Consider the following 16,561-nt stretch of genomic DNA (forward strand, 5'->3'; position numbering starts at 1 on the left):
ATTACCTAGAGCTTCAGTGTGGATGTCAGCATGGCGTGGCACGTTCAGTTGCTTGTACTGATATTTGTGATCCAGTTATCAGATGTACCGAGTGACAGTGAATTCGGTACTTCTAATAATGAACAGCTAACAGTAAATGAGGAGTGACCATAAAGAAAAAAATCCTTGCATACTTGAATACAATAAGTACATGAAAGACACACACAGGCCAGATCAGTAATTCTGCTAATATACCATGCTGAGAATGACTATTAGAGGGAGCCACAAAGGTATCACACCACAGTGACTATTGAGCAACCTGGTGAATACATGTTCCAAGTTTGAGGTTGATATCTTAAATATTTTTTGAGTTACAATAGTTTGAGTGCAGCAAGTGTAAGATTTCTCTTGGGAGGCCTGAACTCTCTGGTCAACATGGGGTAGCAACCTATGTATGGGGCCGGTCATCAGCGTGTTAAACAATATTTAAGACTGATTGGAAAGAATGGGATAAAAACAGACTGGTCAGTGTAAAGGTAGTTGTAATGTTATGGTGCCAATTAATTACAACATTTAACTCTACTACCCTCCCTGTTTCATCAAGAACAGTCTCTCTTTCCCTAAAATTTTCACCATTCATACAACAGTGTATTATTTAAGGCAACGAGCTGTTCAGCTCAGGTAACAAGTACTAATGATATACAGTAATTAACAAACTGTAAAAATGAGGACGGACTGTTTAGTTGGGGCTTGTCATCGTAACAACGCTGTCGTCGTGCCTTCTTCTCTCTCGCTCACTCCTCATCCCAATTTTCTCTGTCCAGCTCGCATATGGACAATAGTTTTTACATAGCAGTCAATACTGCGCACTATAAAAGTATAGACGACAATTACATTGCGGCCCCCTGACGATTACTGTTAGTGACTTGGTAGATCCTGATTTACCAGAAAGCACTTTAGGGTTTGGTTAGGTCACACAGCAACCTTAACACTGCAGTAGAACCTCTGTTATCTGGAACACTTTTAACCAAAATTGTAAATATAGTTGTTTTTTTGCTCTCTCATTAATTCCATTATTCGCTATGTTAAGTTACGACAGAGGGGATGTGTAATGAAATACGTGGACTCCATCCTTGACTACCTCCTTCCCTTCTCTGTTGCCAACTCAGTTTGTGATGTGACGAATCAAAGCTTTCTGATGTTCTGCTGATGAAATGGTGGTGTGACATAGCAGCTAGAAAATGATGTGAAATGAAAAAATCCACAGTTCTAGCCCTTCAGGCAAACAACTCAATGTTGAAAACATCCTAGGGATATGAGTATGAATTTTAGGTAAATAAAATATTAAAAAGTATGAGAATATGTTCTTTATTTAATCCTAAAAATTACAGTCCTTTTCTTAATCATTGTTATCCAGATTAGCAGTTTGCCCTTTTCTAATACTACGAACACTAATGTGAATCAGTGCAGAGTTTCACTTAAGCCCTTACAACTACATTAGGTGTGGACATTTTTGAAAAAATCGAAAGATTGAACCAAGGAACACATTACAGAAAGAATTATGTAAATAAGTTAATTTGGTTAGGATTTGAATCAAAAAGAAAACTAGTAAAGAAACAAGCAATTTTAGGCTGTTTTTCCAGAACTGCGTTTAGGCTGGAAGTGATTTTCGAAATTTGGTTTTTTTAGTTTGATAGAGCTATCCAAGACCCACAGTTTGAACACTTTCCGGGCCCTTTAGCCCTTCACCTTTTGGCACAATTGAGGAAATTGCTTAATTTTATGTTTTTCGTAGTATGAGGACCTCTACTTTGTCTGCTAAGACACGTTTTCCATATTAAAATGAAAAATAGTGCAATATGTACAGTATAAGTACTATCTGCGCACTTTTTAGCGATAGATTTACACCCTAGTGCTGAATTGGTCGACTTCGGTTATCTTCGAGATTCGTATTGGCAACCTATGAATCACAAACTAAGTATCGCTTATCATCGCTGTGCGACATCTGGCGTACACTTTACGTACTCGTACTGTTGTTGTTTACACAGCAAAGCCAAACTATAGAATTCATGCTAGGAACACGTTTCGCATCGGGAAATATTATATAGTATTATATATTGTGTGTGTGACACAGTTGTTGGCGTTAAGATAATAAAGGTTTAGAAAATTCATAACGATCGATCAAATTATCGATTCAATTCAGATTTCATTTCCATTCCGTTGGCAGTATTTACCGGAACTGGCAGTGCTCCCTACTTACTCCTCACCGAGTACAAAAATCTATCACTAAAAAGTGCGCGTACAGTATATGCACTTATGAACATGGTTTGTTTTAAACATGTACAGTAGTTTTGGTTTATTAAAATGCTTTGTTAGCATTGTACATGTGAAAATGAAAATCCGCAGCCTGTTTCCAGTCAATCGACCGGGTCAGGAATGGAATGAGGAGTGAGGATAGGAACTGTTCCTGTTGTATTCCTTTGGGGCACGATTAATGATTGACAGATGAAATGAAATGATATGATACTGGAGAGGGTTGCTGGAATGAAAGATGAGAGGGGAAAACTGGAGTACCAGGAGGAAAACCTGACCTGCCTCTGCTTTGTCCAGTACAGATTTCACATGGAGTGACCGGGATTTGAACCATGGAACCCAGCGGTGAGAAGCCAGCCCATTGCCATCTGAGCCACGGAGGCTACACTGTATATGTATTGTCTTTGTTTACTTTAATCTTAAACATTAAAAAAATGTCTTAACTACAAGAATGATATTTGAATTATTATTCTAAACCATCTTTCCCCCCTTTGTTTTAGGTAACAGAGGTTCTACTGTAATTGCTGTCAGTGTCAAAATTAGTTGGGTTCCCCTTTGTCACAGAATTACTGCGAGACCGTTTGCTTGGGAGCACTGATGATGTAAAAAATCACGCAACGCACCAAACAGGTCCAGCATCGCAGCATCAATCTATCTATATTTTCTTATCTAACAGACTTCCTGCTACTAAGCTCACTGTAGGGGGGGGGGGGGGGTAACGAGTACTGATTTTCCCTCCCCTTGTCCCCTGGTAGACTAAATTTTGTGACTCAGTCAATTTTGAATACTGATTTTTTTCTAATAATTGTTACCTTCCAAACGCCAATGAGGCATGCACTTTTCCTTCAGCAGAGAACAAGGAGTGAGGTAAGTGTGAGTTTGTCTCCATTCTTCCTCCCAGACAACTCTACAGCTTGTGCAGCAAGAATCGTCACTTGCTGGCAGCCCTGACAGTCCTCCGTGCCGTAGGATGCCTCGGGGGAGAAGTGGGGGAAATGCTGTTACAACGCCAATTACCGTATAATTTCACATAGTGTACTACTACTGGTTAGGAAACGTTTTTGAAGCTTTAGAAATATTTACCATACTTCCAATTCTAAGAATCTGAACAGCAGCAGAAATAACATGTTGAATGATTTGAGCTTTGAAGGCAAGCGACTCAAACGCTTGTCGGTGACCGCACCAAGGACTCTTGTCTAGTTTATGGGGCACTGCCAGCAGCGACCCTGCAATAGCTAAAACCACATCCCTGTCCGTACACAACAGAGCCTGTGCCACAGAAACTAACTCTTTTTCTGAATCACAACAGGATAACAAAGATATCTCTGATGAAAGCTTCTCTATGTTATCCCCTTCTTCCTTTAAATTACGATATTGCTGATGCCTTATCAATAATTCAGCTCGACTCGTTACGCTAAATACTGATTGTCTTTGGTAAATTGGTTCTAATTTGGATATTAATTTAAAGTTTAAAGTTCTTTCAAACCACCCCCCTGCTTTAACTAGGGTACGATGCTTAGCCGTCATGAGTAGCAGCCTGATGGCACCGAGACAAGACGATGCATATTCTCTGCTGAGAGTCTCCGTTGGTCCGCAAAGAACTAGATGATTCACCTCCAGCAGACCAAGCCAGGTACATTCCAGGGTACCTTCAATCGCAGATTTCACTTCAATGGGAACATTTCTCTGTAGTAATGAAGAAACATATTCGGCCTCGGCTTGTGGGACTCCATGCAACACAACTACTTTCTTCCGTCTGAGGCTGAAGAGCATTAGGTCCGACAAGATATGAGAAGTCAACAGTAAAGTTGGTACATCATCTGAAACTTCGTTCAGAAAACTATTCACTTCACATTCAACGTCAATTACGTCTAAAGCTCCATCACTGTCGTCGCCAAACAACAAAACATTGATGACATGAGGGCCAGGGTTACACAAGTTGAAGGCAGGTCTACTAACAAGGAAACCTGCCACCACATGACAGTCGCAGACAGATCTTGAGCCCAGCTGTTGATGAACACATAAAACTGCAAAATTTTTATAAAGATGGTGCAAGGTTGAGATTACATCACAATCTCGAGTTAAGTAACGGCTGAGCCACTTGTGAAACACTTGTTCCAGTGACAGAGAAACACTGACAGGGAAGCGGGTGTGAAAGAAGGTGCTAGTAATTTTACAACAGTGATCAGCAACAGCTGCAGTTCCATATTCCAGGAAAGTCAACTGGGCTACCGACATCTGCAGCCGACTGAACTCGGTAATAAGACGACTCCTAGATCCTTTAAGCTGCTGCACATGTTTCAGCAGGGCACTCAACATGAAAATGAAGCACTTAACACCATCACCCAAGCAGTTTTCTATTTTGCCAGCACATTCTAGTAGAATTCTACGGATGGGGTTGGGAGGTTCCTGGATGTCCTCGTACACAGCCTTCAGTACGGCCCAACCGCAGCGAGTGACCGTCAGCTGTCCAGTTGGCTGCTGGACAAGAGCTGCTCTCCCTCCAGGACCAAAGGAGCAGCTCAGCAACGTCCCCAACTCCTCGGCTTCCTGCACTGCACTCTCCAGGCTAAATTCTCTGAAAAGAAAATTGTACCACTTTATAATATGCTTAGAAAATGATATTTGGGGTTTCTTGTTCTGAAGTGTATTATTATAAAGAGTTTTTGTATTACACAGCAAGATGTAAAGAGAGACTGTCTGGGCACCCTATGAAAGGACTGGCTCTTTTGTGTTACGTCTCGCTGGTGCCAGAAACAAGTTTTGTGCCTGGTGTTCTGGAGAACATCGGAGAACGTGAATGACACCAGAAAGAATTCTGGGGTCCAGCAAGTGTCCGAGTGTCCTGGCAATTATCAGAGGGTGAGAGAACATTCCACCCTTGTGGTAAGAATGCAAGTAGGATGCGCCAGTCAAATCCTGCATGTGATTGGTTGTTTGCTTCCCTTATTCTGGAAGGGACATATGCAAACTGGTGGTGGTGGGGTTTCTTCATATTCTAAGATGCAAAGTTTCTTTTTTTACAAGTTGCTTTATGTCGCACTGACAGATAGGTCTTATGGTGACGATGGGACAGGAAGGGGCTAGGAGTGGGAAGGAAGCAGCCATGGCCTTAATTAAGGTGTGCCTGGTGTGAAAATGGGAAACCACGGAAAACCATCTTCAGGGTTGCCAACAGTGGGGTTCTAACCCACTATCTTGTGAATACTAGATACTGGCCGCACTTAAGCGACTACAGCTATTGAGCTTGGTAGAGACAAAGCTAGCGTCCTCTATTCTCATCTTGATCCTCCGAGAAGGTAGACGTGTCTGTTCCAAGCTCTTGCTCCGAGGGGGATTTCTGGCCTAATTTACCAGATAATGCAAGTTGTATTTTCTTGAACATGTCTTAACTTAACCTTTCCAGTTGCAGGAATTTGGCGGGGCAGTTTCACATCTCCGATGATATAATTAATTAAAAAAAAGTGCTTTTCAGTGCTATCACGCTTTGTTTTAGGGGCAGGCAGCCTTAACATGTTACTTGTAAAATTACCCATGTTATCTTAATTTTCTTGTTGCCTGTCTCATTGTGAACACATTTCTGAGGATAACAACAACAACAACAACAACCATCACCATTGATAAGAAAGAACTGTTTCCTTAAAAACTGTGTTTACTGGCAGGTGAGGCATACAACACAGGGCTCACATGAGCTTAGAGAGGCAACGATTTTTCTTTTCCCAACAAACTACTGCGTTAACCCAAGAAGTGCCAAGGATTGCTTAAAGTGGCTCACTGTACCTTCCTGTGGTGCCACGACTGCTTTTTGAGATCCTCAGTAAATATGTGTTTTCTTGACTGTTATGACATCTGTTGGTGAAACATTCGTACTACAGTATATCAACTTGAATATCTCTAGATCACACTCATCATCACTATTGTCGCTTTTGGTAGTATTTGTTGGAGTTTCATGTCCATACAAATCTCGTATCTAGTAGCAGTCATGTGACTGTTGTAAACAAATATGGCAGCATCGAAATCAAAAATGTTGCTAAGTGAATCAAATATTTTACAAGCTCTTGATGAGGGTAGTGACTTTAGTGAAATTGATAGTGAAAATGATTCTGAGGACATTGAAAATCCAGGTGAGGCTGGAGGAAGTTTGGATACTTTATGAGATGACAATACACCACTGCAGACGACTGAGGAAGTGTGTATGTGGGAGTCCAAGAAACATATTTGGATCAATTAGAGTACTTCTTCAGAGCAAGATGGGAACAAAAGAAAGAATGCCCAGGAAGAGGAAGTAGAATCAGTATAAGCTGCAAGAAAAAAAATGAATGTTTTCTTTTTCCCCTATTGTGACAAAGTGTTCTAAAAGTGCTAATTATATACAGCTTTTCCTGAAACTTTCTGGGTTATTTCAGTATCATATGAGGAACATTTTGTATATGTCATTTTTTGTTATGAGGACCTTTCTTTATGCAATTTCACTCTGTGTTTTTCAAGATAACAAAAATTCAAACCAACAAAAAGTTAGCTTTCTACCCAGTCTAGCCATAAATACTGCTACAACTTAAAAACTGAAAAATGCAAATATTATATGAAGTATTTTAATTTGCTGTTAGTATGTTGTTCTTAAAGGCATTCTTTACACAAATCATCAATCACTTTTCGAAATGGTCACCTTTGGCACTGATACAGGCTCTGAGTCATTGTGGCCACTCGCCCATGGCAGAACGGAGCACATCCAGGGGGAAATCCGCCACTGCTGACAATAAGGAACGCTTTAAACTTCCAATGGTGGGGTGTCTCTTCTCGCAGACGATGCCCTCAAGCACTGACCACAGTCGGTAGTCCAAAGGGTTCAGGTCCGGACTGTTACTGGGCCAATCTTCAGTTGAAATGAAGTCGGGGACATGATGCTGAAGCCACCCTTGAGTTAACCAAGCCTTGTGGGCTGGAGCAGAATCCTGTTGGAAAGTCCAGGGGTGGTTTTGAAACAATGTGCCACTTAAGTTCTTCACAATAGGCACCAAATGGTGCCTTTGTACACTCTGGTTCTGGTTTTAACACCCTTTTCGCAGAAATGCAGCTGGGTGGTGCCAGAATAACTCACCCCCCACCACACCATCACAGAGGAGGGCTGATGGGCCCTCTGAACTTTCGGAACCTTTTTACTGGCTTCCCGAGATGATGATGCATAAACCCTGTCGTTTTGCACACTGAAAGATTCTTCAATAGTGAATACCTTTTCATCGGTGAAAAGGATGTATCGGTGACCATTTTGTGCATAACACTGCAGGAGAAGTCAATATTTAAGCACTCTCAGTTTCTTTAGGCGCGCATCAAGGTAATGTCCTGTTCGTCGGCGATAAGCCCGTAGTCCAAGGTCTTCTGACAGAAGCCTTGACATTGCCCTTTTTGAAATATTAATTTCACTGGCCACGATAGCCTGCTTCCACGCTGCATTTCTCCGAATACGAGCCGTCACTGCCTTTTTTGCTGCTGGAGTCCTGACACTGCGTGAGCGACCCTCCCTCGGACGATTCTTTACAGTCCCACTTGTAGTGAATCGCTCAATGGTCCAGTACACAAACATACAACTGATTTTCAGCTTTTGCACCGTCTTGAAAATGTCACTGGGAGATTTTCCAACTTAATGTAATGCTATTACTGCAACACGATTTTCATAATCACCCCATTCCATGTTAAAAGCTGGAGCTAGATGCTTCATCTTTCACGGACAAGTTAACAACGGTTCAAGGTTAACGTGTGCACACTGGTAAGTTCTTTACCTGCCAAACTGGTTGTACAGTGTGTGTCAAAACTTTGTAACAGTATTTATGGCTAGACTAAGTACAAAAGATCTTTAATTCTAATATTTTCATTTTTATATGTCTTTTTATTGTGAAACAACTCTTTCTGTTAAAAATGGTACATATATTGTTGGTTTCTGATAATATTTACCAATTTTGTAAAATATTTTCTAAACCACTACAGTTTCAGCATTAACGCCTGGCACTACAGAATATAGCACTGGCACTTGTAGGGTTAATAACCTCAGAAAGCAAGTGAATACAAACTGGACATTGCTTGGAGCACAGAGAGCCCCAAGATATCAGAGCCACGTGGTTTTCGACTTGTCCGTGAAGTGGACATCCTCCGATGTACTGACGTTGGACCTTGAAGGAAATGTGGAATACATACCTGCTACAACCTGCCACTCCTTTCTGCCGCTCCATCCTGCAACATGAAGGCCGGCTGATATCTGGTCTCTCCGCTGGAGTCGGTGTACTTCAGCTGTGGGTTGGGTGTGGTATTATGACGACTGCCAATCGATGTGTACCTAGCAACATAAAAACCCAAATGATATAAATGTACAGAAACGTGCCGTGTATGCACGCGTGGATAGTGCACATAAAAGAAAGGCATGGATCCAAGGTTGCAGTCATCGTCAGTGGAGGATATGTATATAACTAGCAGAATGTGCTGTTGATGGGTTGATAGTTAGCGATGTCACTAACTTCTGTTTGCAGCTGTTGACATATAAATTATCATTTTTAAGTCACCGGTAACGAGATGAGTTCAGTTAACAACTCCTAACTAATTTCCAAAGGCTGTTTTGAGTACTATATTAGTGGTCAATCAACCTGGAGCAAGAACAATGACGTCTGATGTAGCTACATACAAGTGTAAGATCTCCCGAGAGTTAGCCGGCAGGTATGGATTTCAAGCTACAGCAACCTCTGCACACTTTAGTGTCCACTGAATTACCAGAACTACTAAACAGTGCTCTGGAACGCACGCTTTAAAATATAAAAACATAACTTCCCGAGAGTTACAAAGAAAGTGCATGTGACCTTTCTTGCAGAATGATTTTGTGATAGGACAAACTACTGGCCCACCAAAGAAAAAAAACATGTGCTAGGTCAGTAAAGACCTATATTTTGACATGGTTAATTGCTGAAAAATCAGAATAAAATTATATTTGAAGTGAAATTTTGAGGTATACCCACATCAAATTTCAGCCAGGTCCTGTAGTGACTGAGCAAAATGGACACTATATCAGTTTAATCTTTTGAATGCCAGACAGCTTTATATTGTCGTTTGAACAGCGTGCCTTACTATCGGCTTTAGCACGATTATGTATGTCAGATGGCAATATCTTATGTTTTGTTTCCATAGGGTAAAGAACATAGTTACTAATTTTATCACTACATGGCTCATTTGTTCATTGATTTATGCACAATGGATTTCTGAATTTCATGTGTTTCTGAGGTCATGTGATGGTTGGCAGTTACATAACTGTAATTACCTACTGAACTACCAAACAGATACTTTTCAAATTTTCTGTGTTTATTCACTTGGATGGCTGCATTGCAGAGAGATTACTACATTTTATCTATAATTTTAATTTTGAATTATTTTTATTGCTATTTTTGAAATCTGATTCTTTTCAAGCTTCAGAAAATAATTTCTTAAATACATTTTGAAACTCATCATTATCATTATTTTACAGTTCCAGTTTCCTGGATACTGTTGGCGAGCCTCTTCCACTCTATCTTATTGAGATAGGTTCTGTTGTTAATGATGTCCTCCAGTGTCCTTCCGCGATCTGCAATGTCCATCTTTATGATGTTCATCCAGCGGGTTCTTGGTGTTCCTGCCACATGCCTCTCCAAGTTTACACAAGCTGTTCCAGTTGGCTCCATCCTCATTACATGCCCGAACCACCTCAATCTGGACATGCTGACCCAATCTAACAATAATGTCTCAATCCCAGCTTTCTTTCTAACCACATCATGCCTTAACTTGTCCAGTTTTATTTTTTTGAGTTGTGGACCTAAGGAACTTCACCTCAGATGCGTGCAACCTTGATGAATCCTTCTTAGTGAGGGTGCAGGTTTCGATACCGGCTTTGATTTTGTTGGTACTTTGGGATTCCAGAGGAGTGTTTGTACTTGAAACTTAATGGTATTGTAATCGTTGTATGTACTAAGTACATACCATCCTCAACATTTCCTGCAAGTTTAAAGTCAGAATATTCAAAACTGTAAATTATGTGGTGGTTTAAATAGAGCCTTGCAAAATGCTACTAATCATTCTGGCATTCTTGACACATTCTCGGCATGAGAGCGTGGCACTAAGAGGGTTAAATAATCTATATGTGATTTTTTTTTTTTTTTTTTTTTTTGCAAATAATTTCATAAATGACACATTCTCAGGTCAAAATGTTTAATTAAAACAGTCAAACGCACTATCCCCAGAATGCAACGTGATAGCTATGAGACCCAAACAGCACAGCCATCAGAATAGGATGACTTTCCTATTACTCGGGGGGGGGGGGGGGTTGCTCGCTCCAACAGTATTTGCATTACATTTGGCTGCCATGCTACATGAATCATCTACGAACAACTCAAGTGTGGAGGTTAGGTATCGTTTCAATGGAGCCAAACTTTACTCCCGGAGGCTCACCCCGGTTACAAAGGTAACCAAAATGCTGTATGCAGATGATGCTGCATTACCTACACTCACAGCAGAGGAACTGCTACTAAGTCAGTTAACTGCTACAAGAGTGCATGTAATCGTTTTGGTCTCACCATTAACGTTCAGAAGACCAAAGTCCTGGCAAAACCTTTCCACATTTCAACATCTCCTATCTCAGGTACTCCACTGGAGCAGGTAGACCACTTTTCCTACAAGGGTAGTTTCCTATCTGTGCGCTGCAACTGTGAGCAAGATGTGGAGAAGAGAATTGGTGCTGCCCATGTAGCATTTGAACGACTATTACACCGGGTGTTCATGAATAAAACCTGACTGTGAAGACGAAACTCATGGTGTACCACACTGTTGTCATCATAACATTGCTGTATGGTCATGAAACGTAGGCCATCTGCCGACGTAACTTGAAAAACTTTGAGCGTTTCCACCAACGAAAACTTCAATCCATTCTTACGATCAAAAGGGAAGACCATGCCACCAACATTGCCGTTCTTGAGAGAGCGCTGACCAACAGCATAGAATCGTCCATTACTGGACATCAGCTTAGATGGATTAGCCATGTCCGTCGGATGAGTGATACCAGATCTCCACGCCATCCTGTATGGTGAACTTTGTTCAGGCACCAGACCTCGTGGAGCCCCCATGAGGTGCTACAAGGACCAGCTTAAGTACACTATGAAAATGACTGTCTCAATCCATAAACCTGGGGCATGGTTGCTCAAGACCGTACAATTTGGCGCCGGACTACCCCTGCTGCTGTCAATCTGTTTGAAGGGGAACGACGCAGATGTGAAGAGGTCAGGAGGGGAGCACGAAAACTCCGTGCATCACAACCACGCCATTGTCCAACAATTCTGTGCAATCTGTGTGGACGCTTATTCCATGCTAGAACTGGTTTGTTCAACCACTGAAATGACATCCACAGACAGAAGTGAATCTACTGGAAGAAGTTAATTACTGAGAAACGAGTTAAAGCCGCCAACAACGACGACATGTTCACTATAGTTTGTCCATTATAGTCTTTGTACTGTTGCCTTATTTTAAAGCAATCTGACCATTTCTTTGTTTTAGTTTTGTTTAGTTTATTGCCTTTCTTATATGGCGGGGCTCAGGCTATGAAGCCTGCTATTATGGCAAACCATATTATACGACAGCTTTATACAATTTACAGAATAATGTACATAAAATCATTTTTACATAAATTTTTACATATATTTCTAAAAATCACTAAAATTAATTTACTTAACCTCTATAATTTTGTACCCTTACTGATAATTAAGAGCTAATTATTAAATGTTTACGTTGGTGAAAACTACTTTTTACATATTTGAGTACCACATTAAACATTTCCTTTTAAATAGCCTCGGATTGCCTATGCCTCTAATTTCAGCTGGGATTGAGTTCCAGGAAGGTATGGTAGCAGGTATGAATGAGTTGTTGTACGAGTTACTGTGGTGAATGGGAATGGACAAGAGGGAACGTGTGGATGACCTTGAGGGAGCTCTATCAAAAGGGGAGAGCTATTTAAAGTCTATTCTAAGATAGTCTGGTTTGCTTGTTTGCAGAATACTGTGGAGAAGGGAAACGGCGTGGTATTTACATCGTTCAGTCATTCTTAGGCATGACAGCTGAGAGAGGAAAGGGCTAATATGAGTTTGGATTGGGATATTTAATACGAATCGAGCACAAGCATTGTAGGCTTGCTGTAGACGACATGAAAGTGTTTTGCTCATACTATTATAAACTACATCTCCGTAGTCAAATATTGGAAATATTAGACTCTGTACTAATAATTTTCTTGTGATTCTTGGAAGAAAGTCCCTCATCCTTTTTGCAGAATGTAATGAGTAGAATACTCTTTGACAAATTTTTATGACATGTTCCGACCAACTTAAATATTTATCAAATACTCCTCCAAGGTTCTTTACATGATCGCTAAATGTTACTGGTATTCCACTGAGCATAACACTGGGTATAGATGTGTTTTGTATTTTAGCATGAGATTTCTACGTGCCAATTATGATGGCCTGTGATTTTGATGGGTTCACTTTCAGCCATGTCTGCTAGTCCAGTCATTAACATTTGCTAGGTCTTCGTTTAACTTAGCGATTGAATTGTTTAAGTCATTACGCTTTGTATGAATATATAACTGAATATCATCTGCGTACAGGTGATATTTACAATTGGTTAGCGTTTCAGATAAGTCGTTCATGTACAATGAGAACAAAAGTGGTGACAATACTCCTCCCTGAGCCACGCCCATCTTAGTGGTTTGCCACGAAGATGTTTCGTTTCCCACTGATACGCGCTGCTGACGATCACTAAGATAGGAGTGTACCCAGGTTAAAGTGCTGTATGAAAATTTCAGCGCCTTAAGTTTAGCAAGTGATATGTCTCTATCTACACAATCGAAGGCTTTGCTTAAGTCCAAGAGAACAAGTATAGTCATTTATCCTTTATCTATCGCTAGTTGCATGTCATTTGTCACTTTAACTAATGCAGTGGCAGTACTGTGGTTTTGTCTGAATCCCAATTGATATTTGTCAAGTAAGTTGTACCGTATAATATATTCAGTCATTTGTTTATGTACTATTTTCTCCAACAATTTTCCTAATATAGGAAGGATACTTACAGGGCGATAATCTTCGGGACTCTTGGGGTTGTTGTTTTTAGGGAAAGGTCAGATGATTGCATGTTTCCAGTTCGAAGGAAATACTCCAGTCATGAGTGAGCTATTCATGATATGCGTGACCGTTGGAAGTATGATGTCTATGATTCTTTCTAAAAGAGACAGGTTGATTCCATCATGGCCAGTGGACCCTGACTTTATTTCACTGAAGACTTCCCTCACGTCACTGGGGGTCACATGAGAAAAGTAGAACTGCTCGCCATTATGTCTTGTTTTTGAGGATATTCTGTTAATTACTGCTGCTTTGGTCTGTTCGTCAATCTGAGAGGATCGTGAGCTAAAATATGAGTTTAGATCAGCTAGCGGTACATTACAGTTGTTGTCATTTGTCTTGTTTTTGCATAATCCCATTTCGCGAAGAGATTTCCAAATATGACTAGAATTTTGAGTGTTCAAAATATCATAAGAGTGACGTCTTTTAACATTTCTAATTAACTGTGTTGTTCTGTTTTGGAGTTTTTTATACTTTCTGAAATTGTCAGATGTAGGATATTTCACGTAATAATTATAGGCCGCGTCTCTTATTTTCATCTGGTCGCGTATTTCTTGGGACAGCCATGGGTTTGAAGGTCTCTTTACCCTAACAGTGCGTAGTGGTGCATGTCTGTCATACAGAGTGAGAAGTAGTTTGTTAAAATAATTTACTTTTCCGTCAATGTCATTTATGAACTGAATGTTGTGCCATGGTGTGTTAAGAGCATCTTCAAAGAATGCGTCTTCATTAAAGTGTTTAAAATCTCTATATGTAATTAATTTTGGCTTGAATTTAGGGTACTTCAAGGAATATGCAGCGTAAACCATGTCATGTCGGGAGAGACCGGGAACGGGCATTTGTCCACGAGTTACGATTCGGTCGGTATTATTAGTAATTATCAGATCGAGAAGCATACGTGAGTTGGCAACATGGTGTGTAGGGTTTAGGGGTAGTATTGTCAAATTAATGGATGAAAACATCTCAGTCAAACGTTTTGTTTCGGTAGATTTGTTTGTAAAGTCTGTATTAAAATCTCCCATTAAAATCAAATGCTCATACCTGGATGTTAGATCATGTAGGGCTTCCTCTAGATTTGTGATGTTACCAGTCTTCGGTGGACAATACACCACACCAAGCAAGCACTTTGTACCGCGAACTGTGAGCTCAACGAACAAGAATTCAGGGCTATTGGAGAACTCACTGGGGTATTTTAATATCACCTTATACTTCATATCTTCCCGTATATACATACTGACTCCTCCACCGAGCTTACCGCTCCTGTCATTCCTAACTAATGAATAATCATTCATTCTAACAAGAGATGAAGGGATAGACTGACGCAACCACGACTCGGAGAATAGTATGGCATGCAGGTTGCAGGTTGAGAATATTTCAGAGAATTCCGGGAAATGTGGGAGAATGCTCTGAGTGTTTACATGAGCTATTTGTAAGGAGGTAGGGTAAGGCGAAAGAATGTCTTGAAGGTGATTAGCGGTACTTAGGGTGGGGGCTGGGAGATACAGGTAGTGACCTGCTTGGGACTGTGGGTTGGAGAGGCTGAAACTAGAGGCATTTGTTTCCTGGTTACTTGTTGCTGCCAACTTAAAATTTAACTGTAGATATAAAAGGAAAGACTACACTAGATAAAATTAAGAAACTAACAATTGAAATTCATGATAAAAATGTAGGCTATAGCTACAGTTGAAATTCTGATTAAAGTTCTATACAGTGATATTTAGTTTACAGAATGTCGGCTCATGGTTAGCGGATACGATCGAGATCTTCGCGGTTTGACACAGGTATTTTACGAGTTCCCTGCTTAACATAAATTATGCCATCCTTTGACCACACGTTCCGCACACTGAACTTACTTATAGCGTCCTGTAGAAGCCGCAGTCTCTCTGGGGTTAGGTCCTCTCTAATTGTTTTATTTGTACCCTTGAGTTTCTTTTTGTTTATAAACATTGTATTTCTTTTCCAGTACGAAACAAACTTCACAATTATGGGTCTTGGACGGCCAGTTTGACTTTTCCCAACCCTATGCGATCTGTCTATTTCGCCCACTGAGAGTTCCACCCCAATTTCACGAGCAATATCAATGACAATATTGTCCATGTTTTCTCCTGCAGTTTCTTCCACACCAAACACACGCAAGCACTGTCTTCTTTGGTACTGCTCTAAACTGTCTGTTTTAATTTGCAGCTCCCTTTTTAATTCCCTTATGGTCGTGTCTCTTTCTTCCAGCGTACGCTTTAGTTCCTCGATCACACTCATATTGAAATTTACGGTTTCTTTCAGTTGCTCTACAACTGTCTTCGTCACCTGATCTTGGATGAGGTTGGCAAGCGTGTTGAGAGTCTCCTTACTGCTCAGCACTTCCTGGACTGCTTGCTTCACAATGGCTTCCATTGGCACCTCTTTAACTTTGGGGAGCATGGTTGTTTTTGTAGATATTTCGCTTCAGGTTTCAGTGAACACTTCACGAACACTCTGATGTGAATAACTGTACAAGTTAGAGTAATGTATCACACTTGCGACTGTCAAACTGCTAAAATTCACCTCCTAATGCTGTACAAACCTCGAGCCTCGTATTTCGTGACTATACACTATCCGCCATTAACAGGCAATTTGTTTTATTAACAAGAAATTAAAGAAATTAAAATAAATGCATATAGAAGTTATGAAAAAACACAACAGGAAAGTCCGATAACTGTTAACACCCTAATCAGTTCAATTTTTATATATAATAGAAACCATATTTTGTAATGCATTAAGAAAATCTAAATGCATATAAACTTCCTGAATATCATCACAAATATTTGCGCCTTTCTTTTGCTACATATTTCTGTCCCCTGTAGGCTTTGTCTTTAGTCGGGCATGAACTAAACAGGGGATGCCGTTGTGACAGACATTGAGCGAGCTTCAGATAAAACGAACAGCAAGTAAAACATGTGCTCTAAGACGACTTTACAAATACAGTATGCGCCAAAATATACAGTACTGGAAATTATGTTAGTCTTATTGTCATTACCTTATTTATCAAGATGATACTGTAAATGTTCAAAATGTGCTCCATTGCGCTGTAGGCAGTGTTCATAACGATCACGCAGATTTTCCAACAT

The 16,561-nt window shown here is 40.4% G+C and overlaps 1 protein-coding gene across 3 annotated transcripts in view; it reads right to left on the reverse strand.

The window, feature by feature from the left end:
* Window positions 1-1,351: 1,351 nt before the first annotated feature.
* The window catches only part of LOC136857442 (FAD synthase), an 88,927-nt gene continuing 73,717 nt past the window's right edge, over window positions 1,352-16,561 (reverse strand). Inside the window, exons 1-3 of one of the 3 annotated variants that reach the window (XM_067136108.2) lie at window positions 14,499-14,695; window positions 8,482-8,620; window positions 1,352-4,870 (exon numbers count right to left, since the gene is read on the reverse strand). In XM_067136108.2, coding sequence (XP_066992209.2) covers window positions 3,334-4,870; window positions 8,482-8,516 — 1,572 coding nt within the window. In that variant the 5' untranslated portion in view covers window positions 8,517-8,620; window positions 14,499-14,695 and the 3' untranslated portion in view covers window positions 1,352-3,333. Of the gene's footprint in view, window positions 4,871-8,481; window positions 8,621-14,498; window positions 14,696-16,561 lie in introns of those variants that run through there. The other 2 variants (XM_067136107.2, XM_067136109.2) reach the window with 2 other exon arrangements.

This window comes from Anabrus simplex, chromosome 1 (assembly GCF_040414725.1).
Source record: "Anabrus simplex isolate iqAnaSimp1 chromosome 1, ASM4041472v1, whole genome shotgun sequence".
NCBI lineage: Eukaryota > Metazoa > Arthropoda > Insecta > Orthoptera > Tettigoniidae > Anabrus > Anabrus simplex.